This window comes from Lipophrys pholis, assembly GCF_963383615.2.
Source record: "Lipophrys pholis genome assembly, chromosome: 1".
NCBI classification, from domain to species: domain Eukaryota; kingdom Metazoa; phylum Chordata; class Actinopteri; order Blenniiformes; family Blenniidae; genus Lipophrys; species Lipophrys pholis.
Genome location: NC_137635.1, coordinates 52,338,665 through 52,365,821, shown reverse-complemented (window position 1 = coordinate 52,365,821; position 27,157 = coordinate 52,338,665). Strand labels below are relative to the sequence as shown.

General features: G+C 42.9%; 2 protein-coding genes across 10 annotated transcripts in view; one reads left to right on the top strand and one right to left on the bottom strand.

Annotated features, from left to right (window-relative positions):
• Window positions 1–8,142, top strand: part of LOC308106659 (5'-AMP-activated protein kinase subunit gamma-2-like) — a 38,265-nt gene extending 30,123 nt beyond the window's left edge. For 3 of the 9 annotated variants that reach the window (XM_080458526.1, XM_080458530.1, XM_080458531.1), the window contains 5 exons: window positions 246–411; window positions 496–533; window positions 1,281–1,427; window positions 1,510–1,603; window positions 4,778–6,676. In XM_080458526.1, the coding sequence (XP_080314652.1) occupies window positions 246–411; window positions 496–533; window positions 1,281–1,427; window positions 1,510–1,603; window positions 4,778–4,809 (477 nt within the window). In that variant the 3' untranslated portion in view covers window positions 4,810–6,676. Of the gene's footprint in view, window positions 1–245; window positions 412–495; window positions 534–1,280; window positions 1,428–1,509; window positions 1,604–4,777; window positions 6,677–7,601 lie in introns of those variants that run through there. The other 6 variants (XM_080458528.1, XM_080458532.1, XM_080458527.1 and 3 more) reach the window with 5 other exon arrangements.
• Window positions 8,143–13,978: 5,836 nt separating this feature from the next.
• Window positions 13,979–27,157, bottom strand: part of bcl2b (BCL2 apoptosis regulator b) — a 35,840-nt gene continuing 22,661 nt past the window's right edge. The window contains exon 2 of the mRNA XM_080475088.1: window positions 13,979–16,185. Within this exon, the coding sequence (XP_080331214.1) occupies window positions 16,048–16,185 (138 nt within the window). The 3' untranslated portion in view covers window positions 13,979–16,047. The remainder of the gene's footprint in view (window positions 16,186–27,157) is intronic.

Sequence of the window (27,157 nt, the reverse complement as noted above, 5' to 3'; positions counted from 1 at the left end):
TTCATCTGGAAGTAAAATGCGTGAATATGTTGAGCAGACTGTAAGGAAGTCGTGCAGAAATATTCAATCCCATTTAGATTTAAAAAAAAAAATAAAATCAAAAAAGACATGAAGTGAGACTCTGTAGTGAGTCTCTCGCGCTCATCTGCTGCCCCCTGGTGGCTGCTGTGTTTCTCTGCCCAGGAGTACTAACTTTTATCTCCCGCCTGCCTGATTTAGTTTGCCCTCCCTTTTTGTTTCTCCAGATGTGCGAGATGCCGAAGCCGGCCTTCATGAAGCAGACGCTGAGCGAGCTGGGCATCGGTACGTACCACGACATCGCCTTCATCCACCCGGACACGCCCATCATCAAAGCCCTCAACATCTTCGTGGAGCGGCGGGTGTCGGCGCTGCCCGTGGTGGACGGCTCCGGTGAGAACCAACTCTGTCGCCCTCACGACTCGACTCTAATCTACGGAACCACCTCAACTTTATCCCTCCTATTGTCTCCAACAGGGAAAGTCGTGGATATTTACTCCAAGTTTGACGTCATTGTGAGTAATTTTATACTGTTCATACAAGGATAATTTCATCTTAAGTTTTTTTATTAATGTTTTTGATATATATATATATATATATATATGTGTGTCTATATAATATAGCACTAATGTGCAATATAGTGCATAAGGGACCGGTGCAACGGAATGTACTCTTGTGTGTGTATGAGTGATGAGTATCTGTTTGTTTTATCCCTCTATTTTTATATTTGTACTTTTATAGATTTTATGATACACTGATGAGTTAGTACTTTCTAATCTCACAGTACTGGTGACCATGACAAAAGTTTCTATTCTATTCTTTTATGAACATTTTATTATTGTATTGCTTATTCTTATTATACTTGAATATATGTGTGTGTGTGTGTGTGTGTGTGTGTGTGTGTGTGTGTGTGTGTGTGTGTGTGTGTGTGTGTGTGTGTGTGTGTGTGTGTGTGTGTGTGTGTGTGTGTGTGTGTGTGTGTGTGTGTGTGTGTGTGTGTGTGTGTGTGTGTGTGTGTGTGTGTGTGTGTGTGTGTGTGTGTGTGTGTGTATATGAATGTTTTTTTCAATTATTTATATACATTTTCTATATTATATATCAATTTCTTTGCATAATGTATAGTATTCAAATAAAGTAAATGTTCATTAAATAAATATCTAAAAAGTATTTATTAATCGTTTTAAGTCAATATTAAAAATACATAATTTGATTTAAATTGTATTTATCTATCCGTGTGGGTGTTTTAATGTTCCGCTGTGCAGAACCTGGCGGCTGAGAAGACGTACAACAACCTGGACATCACGGTGACGCAGGCCCTCAAACATCGCTCGCAGTACTTCGAGGGCGTCATGAAGTGCCACAAAATGGAGACGATGGAGACGATCGTGGACAGAATAGTGAAAGCAGAAGTGAGTGCGGGTGGGGCACGCTGGCGGCGGCGTGGCGAGCGGCGGTCCGGTCCCGGTGTGATCCTCTCTGTGGTGTTTTCAGGTGCATCGCCTGGTGGTGGTGGACGAGTGCTCCAGCATCGAGGGCATCGTGTCCCTGTCAGACATCCTCCAGGCGCTGGTGCTCAGCCCTGCAGGTATAGACGCTCAGCATTGGTAGCCCCCCAAACCCCACCTCCTCCTCCCCGCCCCACCCCCTTCTGTTCCCGGGTCCCGAGCTGCCTCTCCTCCCCCCTCCCTCTCCCACATCGCGCCCTCTAAACCCTGCTCCAGGTAGGAAAACCTGCTGCGTCAGCAGCTGCCTGTCCGACTTCCTGTTTCTGTCCAACTTCCTGTTTTTTGTGCACTTTGGATCTCATCCAGCCTTCTTGTTCACCGCTGACCTGCTCGGTGTGGCTGCGATCAGATTACCAGATGGAGCCCGACAGAAGATGGATAGATGCATTTCATGCTTTCACATGATTATGACGTTCCTTCTTGTGCCACTAGAGGGAGCTCTTGCATGACCGGTGCGTCACAGTTTGAGGCTGTTTACTCCTCATCTATCAGCTGGAAAGGCCATAACTTCCATCATAAGATACCAGCTTTTGAAAGGAATCACTGTTAAAGCCGAATGAATGGCCACAGTGCAAATTAAACATCCAATCTCTCTAAAAGAAAACCCAACATATATAGAATAGAACATTATTTATATAACATCTTTCACAGACGTGAGTCACAAGGTGCTTTACGGCGCTACAAACAAAAGATCCAACCGATAAGATCATTAAAAATACAGACGCAAGATAAACACATAGTTAGACAAAAAAGTAAAATTGAGCAGCTACAGGTCAAAGGCCTGCCTGAATATAAATGTTTAATATAGATAAATATTATATATCCAGTCCAGAAGTTTCTGATTCTGCAGATGTTGGTGTGAATAATGGAGAATAACTTGGAAAAGTGTTGGTAAATTCAGGAATGAGCAGCAGAAACACTGCGTCGCCGTGTTGCTGTTGACTCTTGGCGTAGTTTTTATGCGCATTTCCAAAAAAGTTGCATGTTTTAACGCCACAGTCGCAGCCGAAACAACAGAATTTTTCTGTTTTCGCTCGAAATCATCGAGGCTGCGAATCATCGCAGTACTACAGTCCTCTATCGATATCAGCTGCTTGAAACTGCACCTTTAGTTCTTCCTACTGTTAGAAGATCGTAAAGAAATAAATAAATGTGGATGAAATGAAGTCTAAAACAACAAAATAAAGTAAATAAAACTGTAAAATTCGATGAATTAAGGATAAAAAAAATCCACTACCTACAAACTACCTGAGAGGACTTCAGTGGTAAAAGATGTAATTTGAAGAATCTCTTCTTCTATATACGGATATATTTTCACATTTTATTTAACGTTTTTATCGAGAACGTATCTGAACAATTATTATTGTTTATGATTCCAATAAAACCAGTGTTTTACCTTTTTATTAAGGTGTGTGAGTATCACCAATCAAATAAATCAGACTTGACTTTATCTCCCGTTGAATTTCTCTTTAAATCGGTGATAATTCCTCGTGACGACGGACCCGACGAGCCCCTCGGTGCCACATTTAATCCGCCGCCGTTCCTCTCGGCGCCTCCCCGTAAAGCAGATTTCCCGCCGCGGATGCTTTTTCCAGATGTTTGCTTTATCGCGCACTAACTGGTCTCGGCTTCAGGCTGCACGGGGTTTTCTCCCCGCCTCTCTTGATGTTTGGTTTTTACTGCACGTCGCCGCCTCCTCCTCGCCAGCTCCGCTTTGATGTGCAGACTGTTTCTTGCAGCGAGGCGGCTCGTGCACTTTGGAGGGATTTTAAGCGTTTTTGATGAACTCTTCAGGTTGCAGCTCGCTCAGTCTGTGAAGTAGAGAGTCGCTGGTGAACTCTGTTCTCCCGACTCGAGATTCGCGGGCGTGTTTGCGTCTTTTATTTATATCTGTGCGTCCAGCTTTTAACAAAGTCCGATGGGTGCAGTCGTGGAGGGCTTCAAATGGAATACTAAATCTTGTTTTTGAAATCGGGAAGCTCAGTTTAGTTGGATTTGTCTCCATGTTGTCCAGATTAAACGCATGCAATTATGCTTACGCTCACTTTAATGATTAAAGGATATTTAAAGGGCCGGAGCAATATTTCTCAGCTTTATGCGCTCCTGCTGCCGTGCTGCATGGCTGAGAAGTGACTGATTATGCTTTTAGTAAAAATGATGTTTCAATACCGACGATTGATAATTAGTTTTCTAAGTAATGACAATTAAGCTGAAACTTTCCCAGTAAAAACGATCTCAAAAGTGGTCCTATCACTGAAATCAAACCTAAATTGATATATTTTTACAGGTAATATTATTTGGTAATGTCTTGATGCTCTAAACGGAAATGGACCCAAGGTTGAGCCCTGAGGGACACCAATGCTAAAAACTTAGTATACCCACTTTACTTCTCTTCTGAAGAGTAGCCTTTGAGTCAACTGTGGTTAATAGGGTCTAATTCTATAGATATATAAACATAGATTGATTCTTTATTTCTAATTTATCATACAACAAATGATAATTTACTTAAAGGATAGTTTATCTTTAAGGTGAATGCTTCCGTTTTGTACATGAACTTTGATTTTACATATTTGATAGAAATGGCAGAAATGTGAGTTACAGAAAAACCTGACTTATAAACTTAATTGTGTTTGAGTTATGACTCAAAATGAGACATTTTTAAATCTTGAATTTATTGGTTTTTGACTAAATGGTGTCTGCATTACCAAAAATCCTTCTGAAATCAGGACTTTGTAATGTTATCAATATTTGCATTTTCTTATTCGTGAATGGGGTTGTGAACAGAAGACGACCCAATAGTGAGCCCTGAGGGACACCAGAAATGTATACTTCAAATTCAATTAAAAAAAAAAAAAAAGTTTTTGTCAATTTAATTTGAAATGTCTGTAGTGCATCGTATTGGTTGTGATCTGGGTGGTAAACAGAAAAGGACCCAACATTAAGCCCTGATGGACGCCGGTGTGAAATCGTACTTTCCTAATGGCATATTTGCGTGTTCCAGGCTGAAACCTGGTGCGGAAAACAGAATCTTATCTGAAATATAACACAACTTTAAATTGCTTATATCTAAAATAAACATGTTAAAGCGTCGGTAAAGGAGAACTTGTATCTCTAGTTTTTTTGAACGGAAGTGGTCATATTTACTCGGTGAGATTCTGAGTTGCTCTTTGTGTCGTTGCTCTTTGTGTCGTTGCTCTTTGTGTCGTTGCTCTTTGTGTCGTTGCTCATCGTGTCGTCGCTCTTGTTTTCCACAGATGCCTGTAAAGAGGAGACCCTGACTGACTGAACCAGCAGCTGAAATGTGTGGCGTTGAGGTATGAGGGGCGAGAGGAGCCGGTCTGAACGATGCACTATCAAAAGGCTTTGAAGCCAAAGAGCTGGACGGCTCAGTTCGGCACTGAGGAGTCATTTCTCTGAATTTCTTTCATGTTGTTTGAACACTGATCGGATGCACCAACAATACAGGTACGGTAGATAAACATATATATCAATTCACCTGCAGGGGAAAGGTGAAACATTTCTTTGGATTTTTGGGTCTTTTTTTATTATTTTTTTTTGCGATCATGCTGAAGTTATTGATGATTTTTGTCATTAATATTGACTGGATGAACAATTATTCACTTTATCCACATATATATTCATTCATAATACTTTATTTAAAAAAAATCAATAAATGGATCAACTTTTGATGACAGCTAATTTACTCAAGCAAACTTTCAATTGTTGATTGTCCTCTATGCAACCATCGTTTGTAATCTTTGGTTTGGGATTGATTTAATCCCAGTAACTCGTTGAAGTTAAGTCTGATCTTTTAAGTTCTTTCAAATCGGGAAGTTCATTCTCTTTCATCTGAGTTGAAAGAAAAATCGTCGCAGAGAAGAAGATCAAAGGTTAGAAAAAGGTGTTAGTTTTTTTTTTTTTTTTTTAAAGCAGATTTGTTTGGAGAACTTTTTACTTCCTAAACTTTTCCCTGCGCAGCTCCAAATTGCAGATTGAAACGTGGACATTTTTGTCCTCTTTCACCCAGTTGAACGGCGTTTTCAAAATGGGCTTCTGATTTTCAGCCCTTTAAATGAACTCGTTTGTCGCTCGCACCTAAAGCAGTTTACGCCGATTATATTTCCAGATTATGACGGGAAAATCTCCCGTTATTCAGAGGAAGGAATCACACTTTATCTTCTGATGAGGCGCAAATCCAACACCAGCAAAGAGATTTCAAATATTTAATCCGTTTAACATTTTGCAAATGCTGCAGACTGTCTGAAATAATAAACACAAATAGGGATTATTTGCTTGTTAACGGTAAAATAGCTGTCGCCTTCAATCTGAACCGTCGACCGACTCGTCCTGACAGAATTAATTTTCCATTTTGACTCAAGTCCTCAGTGGCTAATCTGCTCCTGTGCCTTTAGTTCCCCTCCGTCACACGTTGTGTCCTTACTTTGAATTACTGTTGAGTGCAATGAAACATCTTGAAGGGCGATTTGGACCTTCGACTCTTCATTTTTGAGAATTATTATTATTATTTTTTTTTTTTTTGATTGATATCCAAAAAACCGTGTCGTAAATGTCAAGAATAATCTATTAAATCCTTCTGTAATCCACAGATTACGTTTGTAAATGGGAGGTGAAACGCGGATTATATGTGGACGGAGTCAGAACGAAGCTTTATCCTGCTGACTTTCAGTCACACTGACTTTGGGATGAAATATTTGACAAAAGAAATTGCCTATTTGAATATTTCAGACGCATTTTTTTGCTCTTTTTTTTTTAGCACTTCTGAGACAAACCTGCAAAACGCCGCGTTTTATTTCAGCTGTAGCAGGACAGGACTCATCTCCATCTCCGACTGTAAATACGATTGATCTATGGGGGGGAAACAGTGTCACAGAAAGCTTTATTTTTTATGGGCGTGTTTAAAGAGACTGCAATTTTATTGTTTTTGTTTTTTGGTTGTTTTTTTTTTTGTTTTTTTTTGTAAATATCCTTGTTGCAAATATGTTGATTTCAGAGAAACTTTGTATCGGATCAACATGAACTGTAAGAATGTGCAAGCATGAGATAAAACTACACTTCAGCAGTATGAATGTTCTTTGTTTTACTTTTTCTATTTTTCTGGCTGCAGAAAAATAAACGGACACTGAATGTACTTGAAAGCTGCGTCCTTGGGGTTTGTTTCTTTTTTCTCTGTAGACTTTGAATTACCAGACAAAACCATCTTGCAGTTTAAAAAAAAAAAATATATATATATATATATATATTTATTTTTCTGCAATTTTTATATATATATATATATATATTAAAGGGTTCATTTATCAAGTTCATCGAAATTCGACTCAAAAGGTCTAAACTCGCCGTCAAGCGCAGATCTACAGGAAATAAAAATATATTATTGACCGGCTCTAGTTAGATGCTTTTATTTTGGAATTGAAGTCTTTGAAACAGAAGCTCCTCTTATATTGCGTGTGTGTGAATATATATATATATATATATATATATATATATTACAAGAGGCTCCAATCCGGCCAAACCACAAAGCAAATTGTAAAAATTTCAAAGAAATCCTAGATTTTTTATTTAAATTTTTTTTAAATGCGTTTCTTAAAAGTAGTTGCCTGAGACTCGAGCTGAGACGTCGGTGATGCTGCCATGAAAGACGGCCACCTCGGTGCTATCAAACTCGCCTCAAAGCCACGCCGTCATTGTGAGTTTGTAAAAACATGAATAATGCAACAGCGATTTATTTTGTTGTTTTTTTGGGGGACATTTTCACTTTATTTTGCACCACAAGTTTTTTGTTCAAATTGGCTTTATGTTGAGATTGGAGTCATTTTTTTGGTAGTAATTGTCTGGTTTTGTGAAAATATAGACAATTTCATCAGCTGCACTCTGCGCCATAACAAAAAAACTTTAAAGTTTAACTTTAACGGGTGTGATGTCAGTATTTTAGAGGTCCAGTATTTTCATAATGAAGACGGTGATCTTTATGCAGTATATGACCTTTATCAATGGGCGCCCTTTTGTCTGCTGATCACCCTGTTTTAGGTGCGTGTTGTTTCTCGTGTTTCTCTGCTGCAGCGGATGCAGACGTCACCAGAGCTGGAAGCTGCGGAGCTTTTCAGCCCCGGAGCCTTTCGGTCTGCACGGCGCCCCCTCCCCCCCCCTCGAGGACACGTTGGAGCACAGACAGGCCGCCGTACGCACCGGAGCCAGCCGGGGTCGTGCTTGAGATCGGCTGCTTTTCAGGGTGACGTGAGCGCTGGAGTCAGCTGTCAGTTCTGGGAGATAATCAGGGGTTTGTGTTTTTTTTTTTTTTTTAATGTTTAGAAGCGAAACAAGTTCCACAATAATCACATCTCATCGATTCTGGAGCCTCGAACCATAAAAGGAAGTTGCACAGAGAAAATGTGTCTGGAATGAAACCATCAAACAACTGAAACATTTTATACCTCAAGACTTTAAAATCAGTATAAAGACACACCAATGCATGTCGATTATAGTTCAGATAATCATGTATTAATATACTTTGATATAAACTCTAAATAATGCTTTATTACTTTAATCTACATGAGACTCAAATTTATATTTGTACCAAAGTGTTAAAGAATATTTCAAAACCAATTTTTTTTTTTTTTGCATTTGTGGGATTTTGGTGTCGGTTTTCTCAGTTTAGTCAGAGAATATTGGCGCCTCAGTACGAACACTCTATTTTCTGATCGTTTTCCAGCCATAGCGTGAACTCCAGTGTGTTTGTAGGGACCGAAAGCTGCGCCTCATGTTGAGCAGCAGCCACCAGGTGACAGTGTGGTACACATGAAGCCTCCTGCAGATGATCCTTCCTGCTTTAATAAGTCTTCGCCTCCATCCCACCCGGTGATTAGGGGTTTCCAGGCAGTTGTATCTTCTTTAATACCCCACCACCACCACCACCCCCACTCTCTTTCTCTTTCTCTCAGTGAATGGCCAGATTTTGGCAGGAAGTTTTCATGCGTCGGAGGTTGCCTGTAAATGAGGCGAAGGTGGCGTCTGAGGATCTGATGGACTTCTAAATGAGGGCTAAAACCGGACCAGACGCTCTCCAGACAATCTGCTTTGATCTCACAATCTCCCCTGTGATACCCGGCTCTGGGAAAGCTGCCTTTACACCTTGTAGCCCTAAAGCAGAGGAGGCACAAGAGCCCCCACCACCACCACCACCCTCTCGCTCTCTCCATCCACACCCACACTGGACTCTCTTTTGAAAGTCTAGGACTTCATTTAAAATTCCTCTTCAGACCGTGTCATGCATTTTATATGCACGGGGGGAGGTGGTGGTGGTGGTGGTGGTGGTGGTGGGGGGGGGGGGGGGCTCAGCCCAAATGAACTTCCCTTCTCCTCTTCGCTCGTGGCTTCCTCGGGGATATAACTGGAGCAGCATCACCACTTTCTCGGCCCTCATTTTCTCCTCACCCACTCCACTCTTTCAACATTGGTTTTCCAGCATCATTCTTTTCTCCAAATTCCAGCGAGCAGCCGGGGCGCCGGGGCCCTTTGAAGACGAGTGTGATCAGAACAGAGGGAAGAAACGAGGAGGGGGCGGGGGGTACAAAACCTGGCCGCAGGGCTTTTTGGGGTAGTGCGCTGGCGTTTGGAGAAGGGGGGGGGGGGGGTTGCTGATGGAGGTTTGGGGACAGCTTTGAAGTGTCTCCTCCTCACATGGAGGCTGCAGCAGTGACAAGGCCGGGCCTCACGTGCACGCCTCACAGGCCTGATGGATGACAGATAATCAGAAGATACACGGCTCTCCACCTCAGCATCTCTTATTCTCTTTTAGTCCCGCGCCCAGAATCAATAACTCCCCCCATACTTTTTTTTTTTTTTTTTTAAACCTTTCACACACAGCTCAGTGGAAACGGAGAATTTACTATGTGGATTTGTGACTTTGAAGAAGAAAAAATCCATCATCAAGATCTTATAAACAATATGTAATGTTTCATAGCATGGTTTTTAAAAAAAAAACTTAAAATAGGTTAAAATTCTCAAGAAGCTTTCAGAGCCCTGATGTTTCATCCTCATTTCCTGCAAGAAAAGTGATGCCTTCTGTCACTGTTATTAACCTTTATTTGAGTTTTAAAGGAACAAGAAGTAGAAAGAGACAAACCTGAAACATGAAGGGTTAACTCGCGCGCAGTGAAAAACAAGGCAAAATTTTTTTATTGAAAGTGCTTAAAAGCACTGTGATTTTAATATAATCAATAAAGTTTAATTCAATAGCAATCAGCAGTGAAACTTAATCAGGCCATTTCATATTTAACTTTTTGTGCCTTGATAGAGCATTTTACTTTTTAGTATTGTCATTAGTCCTTTTAACTTATTGAATTATTCTGCTTCTGGAACAAATGTTTTCTCTGTGATCACTTTGTGGAAAATCAGTGACAGAGGGTCAAAAACAGGTATTCTAACCAAAACAAAAGTACCATTTTAAAATAACTAAAGTAATAGAAATAAAATAAAAAAACTTCTGTAACTAGTTTAAAACTTTTTAAAATAAAAGTTAAAACCCGTCAAAAATCAGTTAGAGACAGGGGTGTCAAACATAAAGCAAATTGTAAAAATGTCAAAGAAAGCATAGAATTTTTAACACAAAATTGAAACCCGAGCTGAGATATTGATGATGTCATGGTGCAAAATGCAATTTTTATAGATGTTTTTTGTGGGGTTTTTTTACATTTCACTGTATTTTGCTTTATGTTAAGATTCCAGTCATTTATGGTACTAAATGTTCGGGTTTGGAAAACCTTTACAAACCGATTACTCTGCACCACAACAAAGAAAAGTTTATATTTGAATGTTATTATGCCACTAGTTTACCACGCCGGCAATATCGAAATAAAATTCGACTGAACTAGAAATTGTGTTTTTAACCCTGATTTAAGATGATGTAAAGAGCTTCAAAATCAGAATAAAACTTTAAAAATAAATTGTAAATCCAATTTAAAACTGGTATAAAATAAGTTTGTGAAACTAAAATTATTGGACTTATTGGATCAGACACAGAAATGCCCGTTTCTACTGAATCCATGGACACAGACACGTTGGAAACGTCTGCTGGAGAAATCTGGTTTATTAGGAACAATATGATCCCGCTAGCTTATCGTGGAATATAGCAGTAAACAACAGAAACACAATTCACTTTCTTTAAGTGCTACAGGTCTGAGATTATAGACATAGAACAGTACAGCAACCATAGTGCTACATTCATAAATGCACAGAGAATATAAAAGAAAGAAGAAAAAAAAAGTACAGTATATTGCTGTTAAAACTGTTTTCTCTTCCCACTCATGCACCAGCTTTCACACACACACACAGACGCACACATGCACACAAACATACACGCAGACATACACACATTTTTATTGTATTACTGAGAGGAGGTTTGAGTTGACATTTTTACAGAAAAGCACTGAGTTATTGAGGAGAGCACAGAGCTGACAGAAGTGAAGCTGATATAAGCGCAGATACACACTAGATGAAACACACACACATACAGGCATACTCACACACACACCCACACACACACACACACACACACAGACAGACACACCCTCAGTGAACCCAAACCACGTGTTTTTCCCCTTAAGCTACTTTTATCTCTCTCTCGCTCTCTCTTTTTTTCTTTTAAGGTTTAAATTAATGATTAATACAAGTTAACTTTGGTTTCCAGCTCTCTAGAACTATACTGTAAAAAAGTTGTGGCAGTTTAAGCTGTATGTAAGTGAGAGTTAAATCGACAGTATAGCAGCCTTTAAGCCAGTATTAATACGACACAGGAAAAAAAAAAAAAAAAATCACTTTTTTTTTTCTCTTATTTTTTTCTCGTTAGCAGCCAGGAAATAAACGTAGATACAGTGTGACTCCAAAGGAGAGAGAGAACAAAGTCTGTCATCTGGTACCTCTGAATAAATAGAAAAAGGCTACGTCTTCTTGTTATGCCTCTTTTCACCTTATCCTGTTATAAATACAAGAGGTGGGGGGGGGGGGGAGTCTTTCGTTCATGCAGCAGGAGGGAAAAGTGGGAGATATAAAATCACTGAGTGCTGTGAAATATTTTGGAGCGACTCCAAACTTTCGATCAGGCTGAAACACAAGACGGACGTCGATTAAAAACAGGCAGGATAGGACAGAATCAATGGTTGGGTGCATTTGGAGGAGAAGAAAAGGGTGGGGTAGGGTGGGGTGGGGTCTCAGGTTCCTTGCTGGAACAGATGAAGCCCCCCCACCCCCCACCCCCCCAAGATTGTCCTCCCTATTTTTTTTTCTTTTTTTCTTTTTTTTTTTAACTAGAAAGGATCAGGTGCTCGTTCAGGGCGAGAGCCAATGTTTTCAACCAGATCTGAGGTTTTCAACTCCAACCGATCTGATTCGAAGACTGGAAAAGACTGGAAGCGGTTTGCTGCTGCTGCTGGAGTTGCCAACATTCCCAAGAGCAAATAAGCGACAGAAGTTTTGGACCGGCGGTCAGTGCCTCCACAATGGTGAATTAGCGTTAACACGATACTGACATTTTTTCTTCATTTCCCAGTATACATGGCCTCGCTGTTCTGTCCATCCTGGAGCACTGCAGTACCACCAACCTGCATCACTTTCATCCAGGTTTCTATTTCCAGGAATTGCATCTCCTGTCTTAGAGTAGTAAATGGGAAATGGGTGCCATCTAGTGGTTGGAGGACACTAGCAGTCAATATATGGGACAAACTTATTTAGGCCAAAATGCGGGACAGTTGGCAACCCTAGCTGGAGCTGATGTTTGAACCGCATCTCAGGATATCGAAAAACTCAAAGTCCAGACCCGGTCTGAGACTCCTAACACTCCCAATCTGATTCCAGGTGAAAAAAATGATTGTGCTCCGCTGGAACCAACTCAACCAGGCGAATGTCCACCGCTGGAGTCAAAGTCTGAGCCAGATCTTAAGATCTTAAGATCTCCATCTTTCAGATCACATTAGGATTTCAAATCTTTAAAGGAAAAAAAAAAAATCATTGCAGATGTTTTAACCAACTTTTTGACCATCAAAGAACTGGCTCCAGGTGTTAAAAACTTCACAAGCGCCAACTAGTTTACCCTGACCTCCACCAACAAGATCCCCGGTGCTACTTCAGGGCTTGGACTGACGTTACGAGTCAGATCTGTGAATTTTGACCGCTATAGGCCGGGAAACCAACAAACAGGCGATACTTCAAGGTTACACCTTGTGTTTTATAAATATAAAAGAAATGGCTCCGGGCCAGAAAATTAACGTGTAGGAGCCTTTCTCATTAGATAGTCCGGGACTCGGTTCACTGGGGAGGGGAGCCGAGAATTTTCACCCTTTCATTTGGTTCGGGTGGCGTTCACGTTTACGTTTGAGACCGGATCAAACCGCCTGGGAAATGTCATGCAGTTACAGCAGCTGCTGGTTTGGGGGCGCTGCAGCCTGAAACAAACTGGCCATAGAGGAAGTAAAGAAGAAACACGGCTCATTGATTGGTCCGGACCGAAACCGTAAGTCACGCCGCTTTAGCCTGTGGTGGCTAGTTAGCTCGTGGCTAATGGGTAGCCACAAACAACCGCGATATAAAGTCTTCAGACCAGATATCAATGAGCGTCTTCCTCTTTACTTCTTCCTCACTACGCCACGTCTGGCCGCGAGATATTTTCCAACTTTTTCTTTCTGCGTCAAAATTTTCGGATTCGTTTGTCTACTACCCAGAATGCATTGTTCACTACGTCACGTCCTCTCCCCCCGCAGGCTAAAAAGATCGTTTGTAAAGGGACCTAGACCGAGGTTTTTTTAAAGGGACCAGCGATCTCTTGTTTGCTCCGGTTCTCGTCGCCTAAACCAAAGGGTTTTTCCCTGTAGAGGACTGCGGTCCGGACCAAACAGGAACGTGAACACGCCCTTCAATAGCAACGTCTTGCTTGTCAGTTCACTGCAAGAGCCAATGTTTGAATCAGATTTCAGACTTTTGACTGCTCCGGACCAGAAACTTGTGCTACGCCAGTGCTAACTCATTTAACTTTTGATAATCATCGAGAACCAGGTGCTCGTTCAGGACGGCGTACACCACATTATTAACGGCCAAATATCTGATTCCAGGTCGGAATAAAAGGAGAAATCGAGGCTCCCAATATTTTACAGCCAGCATGAACCAGGCGGGAGTTTCAGTCAGTTTAGGCCAGAAAAAAAGATGTTAGCACCGACTCGTTTGCTGTTTCAAAATCAGCAATAACTGGAGGCTAGTTCTTACAACTACATTTTCTAACTGCTAAGATCTGATGGGCAGAAGTTTGAGAGCTCCGCCAGCACCAACATGTTCACTCCTTCATGGTCAACAAGAACCAGGTGCTAGTTAACATTTTAAAACCATGAGAAATGAGCGCTAACCTGGAACAAACTCATGGTTACCCCTTCAAATAAAACGATTACCCAGATGTTTGTTCACAGCCGAGTCTGAGCTGGTTTAATTGGGAACCTTCAAAAAAAAAAGAAAAAAAAAAGAGTAGAACAGAGGTAGAAAATCAAGGAGAGAGATTTCTGAGAGTCGGTGTGCTGAAAGATGGGTGATGTTGACGGTTTGAAGTCTTTGAAGCGGCGGAGAGTCTTCCTTCGCTCGGAAGCGGGAATGCATCCTTGGAAATTGTCCGTTTGTGTCTCTGAATGCAGCGTTTTAACTCGTCCGATTGTGCTCTGCTCCTTCATTTTCCACGCTCCTTTTTCTTTCTAATTTTTATTAATGTTCTTAGAAAAAAAACTCCACATGTCCAGCCTCTCAGATGAGTCATATTAGATGAAGGAACTTTCACAGTTCTGCAGAACGAAGACGACGCTGCAGTCCGGCATTTTCGGAGGAAAGTTCAGAAAAAACAGTCGTAAGCAGTTTTTGAGCCTCTTCATGCTGTAATTATATCCATTAGTGAAGGATTTTTCCATGTATTAATTTTTTTTTCAAACTAGATTTAACCTAAGTAGGTCCTTATAATCACAATATTTAGACTCGATTAAATCAAGGGAGTGTCCGAGATTCATTAAATCCAACTTTCAAATCTATAAAACATGAACAAAAAAGCTGAATTAGCATTTTTCTCTCCATCGGGGAGACACTCATAGAGGTTTACACCAAATCCAATGACTTGTAACGAGTCAGCTAAGCACAATTCCCCATTTCCTCCCAGATCAATGATTTAGCTCTAGTTTATGCCGAAATTTGAATCAGATCATAGATATTTGACAGCTAAACTACCAACCCCAGGCTGGACTCTGATTTAGCAAATTAGGTGCAATCAAGCATAAAAAATTTTGAAGATTTTGCAAAGCTGAAAGTGGCTTTTAACTTAAAATGAAAAGTGCTAAAACAGGTTCTATTCTCGCACAAACTCACTCACCACTTTTCCACCCGCAAGTGTCGAGGACCGGTGGTGAGCCTTTAGCATTTTCTGGAAAACAACGGATGCTAATCTGGTTTGAAGCAGATTTTGGGGTTTTGACCACTTAAAAAATTGCAAGAATGACTACTAAGCGAGCGTTTCTTTCATTTTGACCCCCAAAACCCGAAATCGAAACAGACAAATTGTCTCGTGTTTAAAATGAAGGTTTGATAAGCTTGAATTTTCAACTTAAAATGCTGAATGCTCAAGTAGATTGTAAGTTAGGACTTAGTCATTCACCCCTTTTCCATCAGCAGTTTCAGGAACCAAACCAATGCTGTAAAAAAGGGACTTAATCCAACAACAGGGCTGAACTCTGAAACATATTGTTGGATTTTAAGAGCTTCAGGCCTGAAAAAAGGCTGCTACGCTACACCCCCCAAAAAACTGTCCCATATTCATCTCAAACAAATTCAATCAAAATGGTTTTTTTTTTAAGGTTTTACAAACTGGAAAGTGGGTTTCCGACAGCGTTTGGTGTTTTATTTCAAACACTTTTACAGCATGAAACCGGCCCGAAAATGTGAAGCCGCTCATCTGGACGCCGGACTGAGCTCGGAGTCGGGAGTATCGCGGCGAAGCGTGTTCGTAGCGTGTTCATAGCGTGTTCAGAGTTCACCACGCTGAGCTGCAGCGAGACGTTTCCATTATGCATTCGCAGCAGCTGCTCTGCACAGGAAGTCCTTTGAAGGGCGGCTGCGGGGAGGTGACCCGGGTCCACGGGTTCAAGCGGGGGGTCCTGCGCCCCTAACGAGCGGGGGCAGGGCCAATCCCTCTCAGGCATCACCATCATCCCCACCACCACCACCACCGTCGCACACATGCAACGTCTACACTAACACTCCACGTTCATGCTATAACTAGTAGAGAAGCAGGCAGAACTCACAAAAAAAAAAAAAGAGAGCAGCAGCCGCCGATCCTGGATCCTCCTCGGCTTAGTGTGACTAGATCGGAGATGCTCTTTTCTCCCGACGCCCTCGACTCGGCCTCTATTGTCTCGGATGGGTCAGGGGCATCTTTATAAAAGGTGGGAAAAAAATATAGGAGGAGGAGAGGAAGCAGAAGAAGCGGGTGGAGGGGTCACTTCTGGGTGAGGTACGCTCCGATGGTGAGGCTGGCGGCTCCGAGCGCGGCCAAGCCGAACACCGTCTTTATGGACGGCCACGAGCAGCTGAAGACGGACTCCCTCTGCCGGTCGTACAGATCCACGAAGGCATCCTGAGAGGGAAGAAACACAGAGACCCTCAAAATCCCTTTCTCTCATTTTCTTATATCTCACCATAAAGAAAAAAAACAACATGCATGTACATATTAAATTGATTTATCAATGCAAAAGTATCAATAAAATAGAAATAGAAAAATATTTTAAACACTGAATTGGAATAAATGGAGTAATAAACAAAAAATATTAAAAAATGTAAAAGAAATTAAGTAATTAAGTTTGATAATGGAAATTAAATACCATAAAATGCAAACTATAAAACATAAAAAAATAAATACAATAATGACTGATATATATATATATTTCATAAATCTGAAATATTTCAAACCTAATGAAGAATATGTACAATAGAACTACAAGCATCAAAAAATTATATTTAATTACATTGAAAAAACTAAATTGTGAATAATAAGACGTATTTCTTAAATGTAAGTTTCATTCATGTCACATTGAGCAAAAATATTGTGTATTTAAAAGAAATTGTAAGAGGTGAGAGTGACCGTCTTCCTTCAGAAGTGATTTTCTTCTTTTAGTGTGTGTGAACTGACCCTTCAAAATGTAAATCCCTCGACTGCCTTCAGAATTCAGGTGGAAAGAGGGTGTTATTACACCCACACCCACACCCATACCCACACCCACACACTCACACACACACCCACTCAGACCGGGGAATCACCACGAGGGTCTGCCGGCAGCTCGTTTTGGTGTGATTTCTTTTAGCATGTGCTGGATGAGCTCTGCAGCATAAATATATTAATGGCGCTCAGAGGGGGCTCTGCTTTCTGCTGCCAACAGGAGTTTAAAAAAAAAGAGGCCTGGAACAAATCGGGAATGTGTGAGCGAGTGTGCACGAGGGGCATGTGCACTTGCGAATGCCGCGGCCTCGCGTCCAGGAAACACAGACATCTGCTCACAAACAGCTGGACGGGAAGCAATGGTGCTAAGCTCTCCGCCGTCCACCAGCAGATTATCTCAAACCCGACCGGAGCCCAGGATATGTGAAAGAGGTTTAAGGGAGGAAATACCAACAACTCCTGCAGCTCCTGTTTTTAGCCGAAACTCAAGCTGTACGCTAACAATGGAGGATTGTTAAGTTTGATTTAGTGGCGCCGCACGGGGCCTGTCCCCCCCAGAGAGCCTGTTATCATCTCACTATTTTAATCTGAGTGGGTTTTACCTGCAGCAATTACGCGAGATGTAACTTTTAGAGGAACGCTTTGCTCAGCCTCGCACAAGCATTCATTACACTTCCTTTAACCAGTGTCACATTTTAATAAACAGTTTCCTTTTTGTCAAACAAAAAAACCACACAGGACTAAAAAAAAAAAAAAAAACCCTGAGGAATCCACTCTGGAGAGGTGTAGGGAGACAAAAGCGTTTCCTGCTTCCCTTTCCGTCCCGTGGCGTTCCTGAGGCCGCCGGCTGGCGACACCAGGGAGGAATCCGTCAGCACTTTCTACCCACTTCTAACCCTCTGGTGTCGAAAACACTCTCTGCTCCCCAGTCTGAGATACCTTTAAACCGTGTGGCCTTTCTCTTTGTTGCAGCGGAGCGTTTTTTAATTATCCAGACGAGAGCAGTCTGCAACCGCCGAGCTCAGTCAGAGCGTGCTCAGAGGAATGCTAAGCGCCGACTACAGCTGGGTGATTATGGGCGGAAATGTTATCGGGACGAAAATAAATCTGAACCTCCGTCGGTGAAAATCAAAACGCTGGATGGATTCCAGCGTTAACTGGAAAATGATTCAGCTGTAACAAACACAACCTTTGAACTATGAATATCTCAGAAAACCATCATCTGGAAAGCACCTGTAAAAAAAACCCCACACCATTGTCTGTGAACACCTTTGAAATCCACTGTCTATAAAAACATCTGAAAATACATCAGAAAATCATTGTCTGTGAACACATTTTTAAATGATAGAACCACTTCCTGCAAACACTTGTTGCAAACCATTGTCTGTGACCAGAACAATTCTGAAAACCATTGTCTAAACACACATGAGAAACCATAATATTTTAACACTTGAAAAGCATGATGCCAGTGAACACTTTTGAAATCCACTGGACACTTGGACAGACCATCTGATGTGAACACTCCTAAAATGCATTGTCGAGCTTCACTTTTGAAAATCATTGTCTTTCAACACTAACTGGTTACCTGAACACTTAAAACCAAAAGCTCTCACCAGTTCTTTGGACCATTGTCTGTAAACACTACAGAAAACCATCGCCTTTGAAGACAATTGCCTACCAGCTGAACGTAATCTGTCCTTTTTGGAAAATCGTCATCTGTGAGCACTTTTGAAAACCATTGTGAGTGAACACGTTTGAAAACAATGATCCATAAATACATCTAAAAACCACTGTCTTTGATCAATACTTAAAATTACTGTATGTGATTATCTGAGGACCATAATCTCGCCATTTAATATCCACTATCTTTGAACACTTCTGAGAACTTCATCTGTGAAAACTCCTCCAAATCATCTCCCAGGCACACTTCTGAAAACCATTGTCTGAGAAAAACCACTATTTGTGTTCACATCTGTAAAACTAAAGGTATGTTTACAGTATGTTCCCCGCAGCCACGGCAGCCCCGTTTCATGCCACCGTGGACAAAACGGGATGGACCTGAGACAACGCAGGGGGACGGGACGGGCAAACGTAACAGGTCGTGGTTGCCGTGGGCGCCGTGCCACATTTTTAAACTGTCAAAAAATTTGCCGCGGATGAGAAACTCAGTAGCCCGGAGCAAAACGGGATGAACGTGACAAAACGTAATTGGCCGTAATAGAACTTGGAGGCGGTCCGTAGTGGGACGGGGGGCTTACCGGAAGTGACGTTTAGTGCGCGTTCTATCGCGGTTGTTTCGCGTTTTATCACGTTGCGCCGCGCCGCCTTCGTCACGGTTCTTACGGCGTAGTTACGTTGTATGGTAGCCGTTTCATCACGTTCAGCCGCGGGTTGTCCCGGCGTGTGACGGCTTGTGGACCCGACGCGTTACGTTCTCTTCCGGTCCGCCACGGCGCGCACGCTCTGGGAGGAAGCCGGACCCGGAGGGGAGTTTCATTGGAGTCTGAGCAATCAACGACAGAACGCCTTCTACAAGCTCTGCCACCGAAAAGGAAATCAAGAGGTATGTCTGCACCCAGAAATAGTCTCAGAATACAATGATTGCCTTCACTCTTGGTGGCCCTTTGGGGCATAAACGTGCTTCTAAATGGTCCGACGTCCACATTTCCTCCGTAGAAAGCCTTGACACAACGTGATAAACGGGCCACGCCTTCCTCACAATTCTCCAAAATGTTTGGGAACACTTAAAAACCAATGTATTAAATTTTGAAACTTATTGTTTGATAACTTCCCCCCAAAAATGGTCTTTGAAAAAAACTGAAAGTTGCTTTTCATGATCATTTCTGAAAACCACGGTTTGTGATATCTTCCGTTTGGAAACCAGTATCTGTTTTCAATTTTGAAAACCACTGCCTATTAACACTACTGATGACCAAAATCTCAGAAAACTTTAAAGCACCACTGTCCGCGATCACTGAACATCATCCACCTATGATCGCCGACGCTCGTGTTCACACCGTCACGACTGGTCGAATGTTTGTTGAGGGTTACATATTCACACGATTTATTGAAATATCAGACCAAAGCGGAGCCTGCCTCTGCAGCTCCGGCTCTGGGTGTCAGAGCGGTGGCACATCGAGCTCAGCAGGTTTCAGGTACTAATAAGAGAACAAGCTCCTCCAGCTGAGGAGAAAGTGTCAGTTGGCAAAAAAAAAAAAAACCCACTGCCTTCATCTGTTTTTTTTTCTTCCCACTTAGCGCTGGAAAATAACAGTTTGCTGAGGCAGTAACTCTGCCGCCACCGCATGTGACCCCCGGCCGCTCGGCAGCAGCTCGGCGAAATGGCAAACTCATGATGTGCGTCCTTGACGCGTCCCAGACGAGATGCCATAGATTATCATCTATTTAAGTCTGAAACAAAAGCGGGGCCAATTACAGTAAGAGGTTCACAAGAGCGGTGATGGATGTTTAAAAGAATCCCGGAAGGGCACGAGTGGAAATAACTCCGGAGTGACTCTGGGGGGGGGGGAACGGATACGAGGGGGGATGAATGGAGGGAGGGAGGGAGGGTGTTTGTCAGGTGGATATCATGAGACTGAGGCATGCTCCACTTCAGCTCCTGGAACTTTTTCACCCACACGTTAGCGAGCAGAAAGCCATGTGAGCGGGGTGTGAGGAAAAACAAACGCTGCCACTTTCTCTCCTGCTGCCTTCACTGTGGCTGAGAAAGAAAAAGAAAAAAAACAGGCTTTGGGGAGAATGCAAGGGGGGGGGGGTGGGGGCATCTGCATTCAACAGAAGACTTTATAATCCTTCAAAAAGCTCATCTTTTGCCCCGCAGCAATGCCATCTGCCACCAGCAGCAGGTGTATCATCTGGGACTGAAACTACAGACTGCACCTCTCCTCAGAATTCATTCTGTTTTTTAGGGGGGGGATCAGTTAGTTTCAAAAGGTCACGGCCGGCCTGCAGAGACAAAGCAGCCAATGGGAAAAAAGCCTCACCAGGTTTACACACTTTCTTTTCCTCACTTTTAGTGCCTGCAATGAAACCCTCAGAGAGAGAGAGAGAGAGAGAGAGAGAGAGAGAGAGACGATGGCTCGTGGGGTGACTAACCCAAGTGTCATGGTTACCCAGGCTGGAAGCTTCACACACGATTTGCTTTTCCCACCAGCGGGAGAAAGCCTGTCCCCGACCTCTGATTTGTTTTTCACATGATTTACACCTCTGGGTTTTTTTTCTTTTTTTTTTTGCTCGTAGTCAGCCATACTTTTTTATTTGCTGTATGCCTGCTGTCTTCCTGGGACGGCCTATCATGTGGGCAGGCCAGGAAATACCAAACGTTTCCCTGTTTTCCTATGGGTACCCCCTTCCTCTCGGCTTCTGGGATACGGTCCGAGCTTCTGCGGAGGATAATGAGTCATCTTGTGCACTCGGCGAGCTCCGTGCACAACAAACAAGCAGCGCTTTGCCAGAACAGAAGAAATGATTAGGCAGCCGTCGCTGTTCTGGGACGTTTCTGCTGGTAATTACGAGCGGGCCGAGACCGAGGAAGAGGGATTGTGGGTTAAAGTTCAACTTGTAATTAAAGTGCCTGTTGTGGCTTGGCTGCTAAATTCACCTCCGAACCAGGCGTCTCCCCGCGCTCTTGTTTGTTTCCCAAACACTCGCAGTAGAGGGCACACTTATGATATTGCATACGCCGCTCCCGCCGCTCCCGCCGCCCCTCTTTGATTTTCTAATGAGCTTCTCGAAGACTCCTCGCCAGCTAATTAAAGTCAAACAAAAGTCCCATTCCAGAAGCCAAGTGGGAGTAATGGGAGAAGAAGAAGAAGAAAAAAAAAAAACAGCTAGGAAAGCATTAATGTCCTTCTAATTGATCTGTTTTGATCAAAGTATATATTTAAATATCTCTTTCATGTTGCTGTTTTTACGTTTGAGTGCGCACACAGATGGGAAATGGAAAGAGGGAGGGGGGAAAAAAAAAGAAGCCTCTCCAGACATGGAAGGTGACAGGAGAGGCAGGCGTGTGTCTGGCAGCAAGGTCAGGTTGGATCGGGTCCCCAGAGAGTCGTCCATCGACCGGCTCGGCAAGGAATGAGATGACGGAGGGGTTTGTTGCGGCGCTCATTACCTGGCGAATCCCCCCGTGTCAGCAGCAACAAACAGCTCGGAGCCGAGGACACGGAGCCCTTCACTTCCCGGTGACAATACTGCAATACTCTGAAACAACACACGGCCCAGAACCGATCGGAGACGGATCGATGCATCAACGATTAGAGGGAGCGGGACTGGAAAACAGCAGCCATCCTTCTTTGTCCGAGAGGAGACGTACACCAATCAGATACTTCACTGGTTTGAGGGTTGAATGGAAGTAAAACCATATTTCTGAACACTTCATGAAAACCAGCATCTACGAACGCTCCAAACCATTGCCTTTGAGGGATTCTGGGAAAAGTTATTTGAACTACTGTCCAGACCAATTCTCGGTCCAGATAACAGCACTATTTAATCTCGAGTGGTAAAATAGGGCCAAAATAACCTTTTTATTCAAACTTTAAACTTGTGTATATGTGATAGAAATGTCACTCACACTTGCTACAGAAAATGACTACAATCTCAACAATTCTAATTATGCTAAAATACAGTGAAACGTCTCCTATAGCTGTTGCATTATGCACGTTTTTATAAACTCACCCTGACAGCGTGGCTGTGACGCTTTCATGGCAGCATCACTGATCAGCTCGGGTCTCTGTGTTGCGTTTTGTCCACAATTCTTACGAATTATTTATTTGTTAAATCTACGCTTTATTGGAAAATTTGAGGTCCTGTGTTGGCTCACAGGCCTCACGTTTGACACCCCCGGTCTCGTAACACAACCAAACCCTCGACTGAAAACCACTTGTCTTGTGAACACAGTTCATGGCCGCATCCACTGCATTGATTTAATTCATCTGCGAAGGCGCCATTAATGCCTCCCTATGCCGTTTCCCAATGCATCCGCAATAAAAATTCATCAAAGGAATTCATCAGCATCTCGATATCCAGACAACATGGCGACGACAGGATGGATTAAAACGTGATGGAAGCAGATCACTGACAGAAACAAAAGGAAATAGGAAACCTGTTTTAATTTGACTTCCACTCGGGTTTTCGACGCCCGCTGCATCCGACTCGAAGCGTTAAAAAAAAAAAAGAAAAAAGGAGAACAATTTCGACGTCGGCTGCTACCCTAAAGGCTCATAAATATTCAAATGTGCGTCAGTGGCGGTGGCGGCAGCATTTGTGTGTTTACAAAACATCTCGTTCTCCCGTGGGAGTGAGTTTCTCCACTGGAACGTGAAACATGATCGGCTGTAAATCACCCACTCTCCTCCTGACACTCCACGTTTTTGTTTTTTTTTGGTTTTTTTTTTTTATGCTCTCCATTATTCATTGTCTAAACTTGCCAGATAAATGAGGACAGTAACTTTACACATGAGGCTCGGGCCCCTCTGGAGATGTATAATGCTTCAGTAAACTTGGTTTTTATCCCATAAAGGAGGAGAAAAAAAAGAGGAGGAGAAGGTGAAGAACTGCAGTTAAACAATCCTATTTGTAAAGCAGAATTTTTTGTTTTAAAAAGCTTGGCTTCGGGGGAATAGAGCCAGACTCTGAACTGACAAACAGAGCATTTCTGATATATTCACTTAACCTTGACTGAGCAGTTATGTGATCCTTTATTCTGGCGGAGGCCATTGATTTTTACATCTTTGATCCCACATTAAACGAAGGACTGGCTAACCTTGCAGGCTCGGAGGAGAGAGAAGCCGACAGCGTAGATACAGACCGTCACTTCCTCTCCTCCGGCACTCCTGGTTTAACTCACCACACACTTTTCCTCACAGTGCGTCACATACAATCAGTCACTATCACACATGCACTGCAAAACTGAGTTTCTGCTTGCTGCACCTGTAGGCTACCAACTATTCTTTTGTTCACTTATTCAGCCTTATTTTACTACTATTGATTTCAATTCAGTTGTAAGAAAATATACGATAGAATTATTACTCTGAAACTCGTTTTTTTGAAGTTCGACAGGGCAACTTGTAATACTCGCAAAGTGGATGTCACGTTGACACGTCCTCTGCTGTTCATACTGCAGGGAGCTGCAGGTCCTTTCTTCCAAATGAGAATCGACAAAGACCCGAATTGTTAAGCAGAATCGAAAATGGAATCGGAATCGTATAAAATGAATCTCATCAGTTCCCGCCCCTAGATGACAGTTTGAGCGCTCCATCTTTCTACCTGCACATTTAAAGGCAGTGGTGTGAGCTCCATATTAGTTGAACCAGCGTGGTTATTTTTTACAGTGCAGAGCAAAGGGAGATGAAAACAGAGGGCGAGCTGCAGACACGTCCTCCTTTCTTCACTATAAACCTCTCCGGCTCACTCACTGTCTTTCTTTCTCTTCTCTGCGATTTTGACCTTGAAGTTCACTGCAGTAGATAGAAAAAAACAAAAACTACTCACAATGTGAGCCTCCAATAGATAACAATGCAGCTGAGGGGGGGGGGGGTGTCTGCTCTCAGCACATCCGGCGAGGAGGCGAGCGAGTCCCGCTGTCCAACTGCTGCGACAGGCTATAAATATCCCGAGGCTTCATCCCAGCTCCAAGTTCAGGGCTTCCCAATCTAATAAAACCAGCCCCATCTCCGTTTAAAAGGCCACAGATGACGCGAGCGAGAGGCTGGAAAAGGCCCGCTGAGTCATCGCGTACATGTGTGAGGAGGCTGCGGCATTAAAAGCCGCCCTGAGTGGCTTTCCAGTAAAAGATGTCCGGGGGGGGGGTGCATAGTACATCAGCCTCCTCTGTGACGTGTTGGAGGCCACAGAGCTCCAAGTACACGGGGTGAAAACTGACCTTTTCTGAGATAATGCCGAGGAACTCGCCGCGCTGGGTGGTCCACTGCAAATGTTGCACTCAGGAGTTTAAAAGGGCATTTTAATAAGAAGCATCTTTATGGGAGAAACAGGGGCGTTTAAAACGAAAGAAATCCACACTCTGTTTAACATTAATATTATATACTGAAGTGTTTTTGTTTTTTTCATCGGGAATCATTTCACTAGAGCAATACCATAAGATTATCTCTTTTATATCCTTTATGTTATATACATGTCATTTCCTCTCAAAAATTACAAAGAAAAAAAAAAGTCATAATTAGGGAAAAAGCATCCCCCTGACCCCCTGATGGAGGCCCGCCATACGCTTTACAAATCCTTCATTCACATTGATCTGATCTGTGTTTAGTAAGATGGGTCATCCCTGGAAACTTGTCATTTTTGATATAAATCATCATAATTTCAATCTCAAGAAAAAGAGCGCTAACTTTAATCCAAGCAGCCAGTTTGAAATGAGTCCATGAGATAGCAGTGCTCAGGTTGGGATCAGAGTGAGTTATATTTGGAGGCTGGAAGTGGCTGATGGGCTCAGAGAGGAACCTCCGATAGGGAGCGTGGGAACCAGCTGATTCCCCGGAGGCCTGCGGCTCCTCCTGTGACACACACAGTTCACGGGAGAGGCTCATTTCCTGCGACAGGGGCGGCGCGCTGCTGCTCTTGAGTCAGAGCCGCTGACCCCTGAAGACCCCCAGACCACACAGCCACCATCTCCACAGGAACTCCACAAATAGAGTGGGACTACTGTACACCGTGGATGTGTGGGAATGCCATCTGCAGCATGGAGGTTAGAGAAGGTCATTCTGCTCAGATTGGGCAGATTTCCATCCCATTTCAAATCCCACTGACAATAATTTGTGTTGTTGTTTTTTCTTTTCACAATATGAGGCGATTTTCAGAAAATACACCAGGCGTAAAAGCTGCTGTTTCCTCTCACTCATATTACCATTTATTCATTCACATTGAAATAAGAGAGAATTTGCTCTACCGGATCTTTTTTCTGTTATTTAGAGCTTATGTGAAGCTTTACGTTCTCTTTTTGAACGTTTTACAATTCTAACATGACTTTCCAGAGAGCTTGGATTTCATCTTATCGTTGGGCTGGAAACTCTCAGTCAGATCTGGCAACACACGTCACGTATCTTATTCAAATAGTAAGTAAACACGTCGGTGAAGTACAGAAGACATTACAGGAATAAGAAAGTTCTTTAGTTAAACGGGTTCCAAAATGGGGTCCGGGACCCCGATGTGGGCACGCTGGCGATCACAGGGGGTCCTGAGGTTGTAAAAATTAGAAATGCACATGTTCATAAAAAGTCTACTGAGACATTTTATAGAATCTTCAGCAGACTCTGGAAACTGTGAAACTGTGGCCTCCACGTAAAAGTGCTTTATTAACTACAGATTTTTTTGAATTTATACCGAAAAAAGTCAGAGTTGGTCCAGTCAAGTCGGACAGAACAGACACTCACCAGAACGAATGGCAGTTTTTCTCGAGTACGGCAGCTCATGACTCTAGTTTAACTGAAAACTCCTCCAGATAATCCTTCAGAGAGGCTGCAGCCTCCCCTCTCAGAGCTCTGATTTACCAAAACATCACCATGAATCCAAACACCGAAGGACGCGCCCACTCCCACCTGTATAATTTTAACATCTGAGTTGAATATAACTGTGCTGGGTGAGATTCATTTCTGAGAGATCTGGATCATATTCTGAACGATCAATAACATGATCCAGATCTGTACCATGTGGACGCTCTCTGACTCCCTTCTTGTATTTGTCTTTGTGCTCGTCTCTCATCGCTCTTCGGTTTTTCACCGACTCCTACACTTTGAGCTCTCAGTCGTCGCCCTCACAGGTGTGCACACTTGGTCCCACCTCATTGCATTGAGAGTCTCATCACGGGGCTTTCAGGATGACATGTTTATTAAAATCCAGACGCTCTGTGGCGGACAGCACACCTGTTCAGGCGGCCATCCACCTCGGCCTGGATGAAGCAGGTACAGAAAGAGGATTGATTCAGTTTCCATAGCGACCGATCTAAACTTCAAGATATCGTCATTTCAGAAACAGAGAGGCCAAAGTTTCCCTTCTGAGAAAATGACGCCATGAGGCCTTTTTCCTCCTAATGATGCATTCAGCTTTCTGTCGTGGTTTTTGTGCAGTGAGGCCCTGATGTAACAGAATTACACAACCAAAACCTTCATAAAGGAGCTTTTCAGACGGCAGCGATACGCAGGGAAAGTCTTTGCAAACTTAAGTCACTTCCCCAGCCAGACGCTGCAGGAATTACATCACTGTCTGCTTTTTTTTTCTTTCCTCTGTGGTGGAGCCAAGTATGGTTAAATCACAGAGCCAGAGCGGGTAGCTAAGGAAAGACTCGAGGCAAGCCAAACATGTAGTCATCCTAGTGCTGTGTAGAAAGGACTGGGGCTCAGCAGGGGAGCGCTCTACA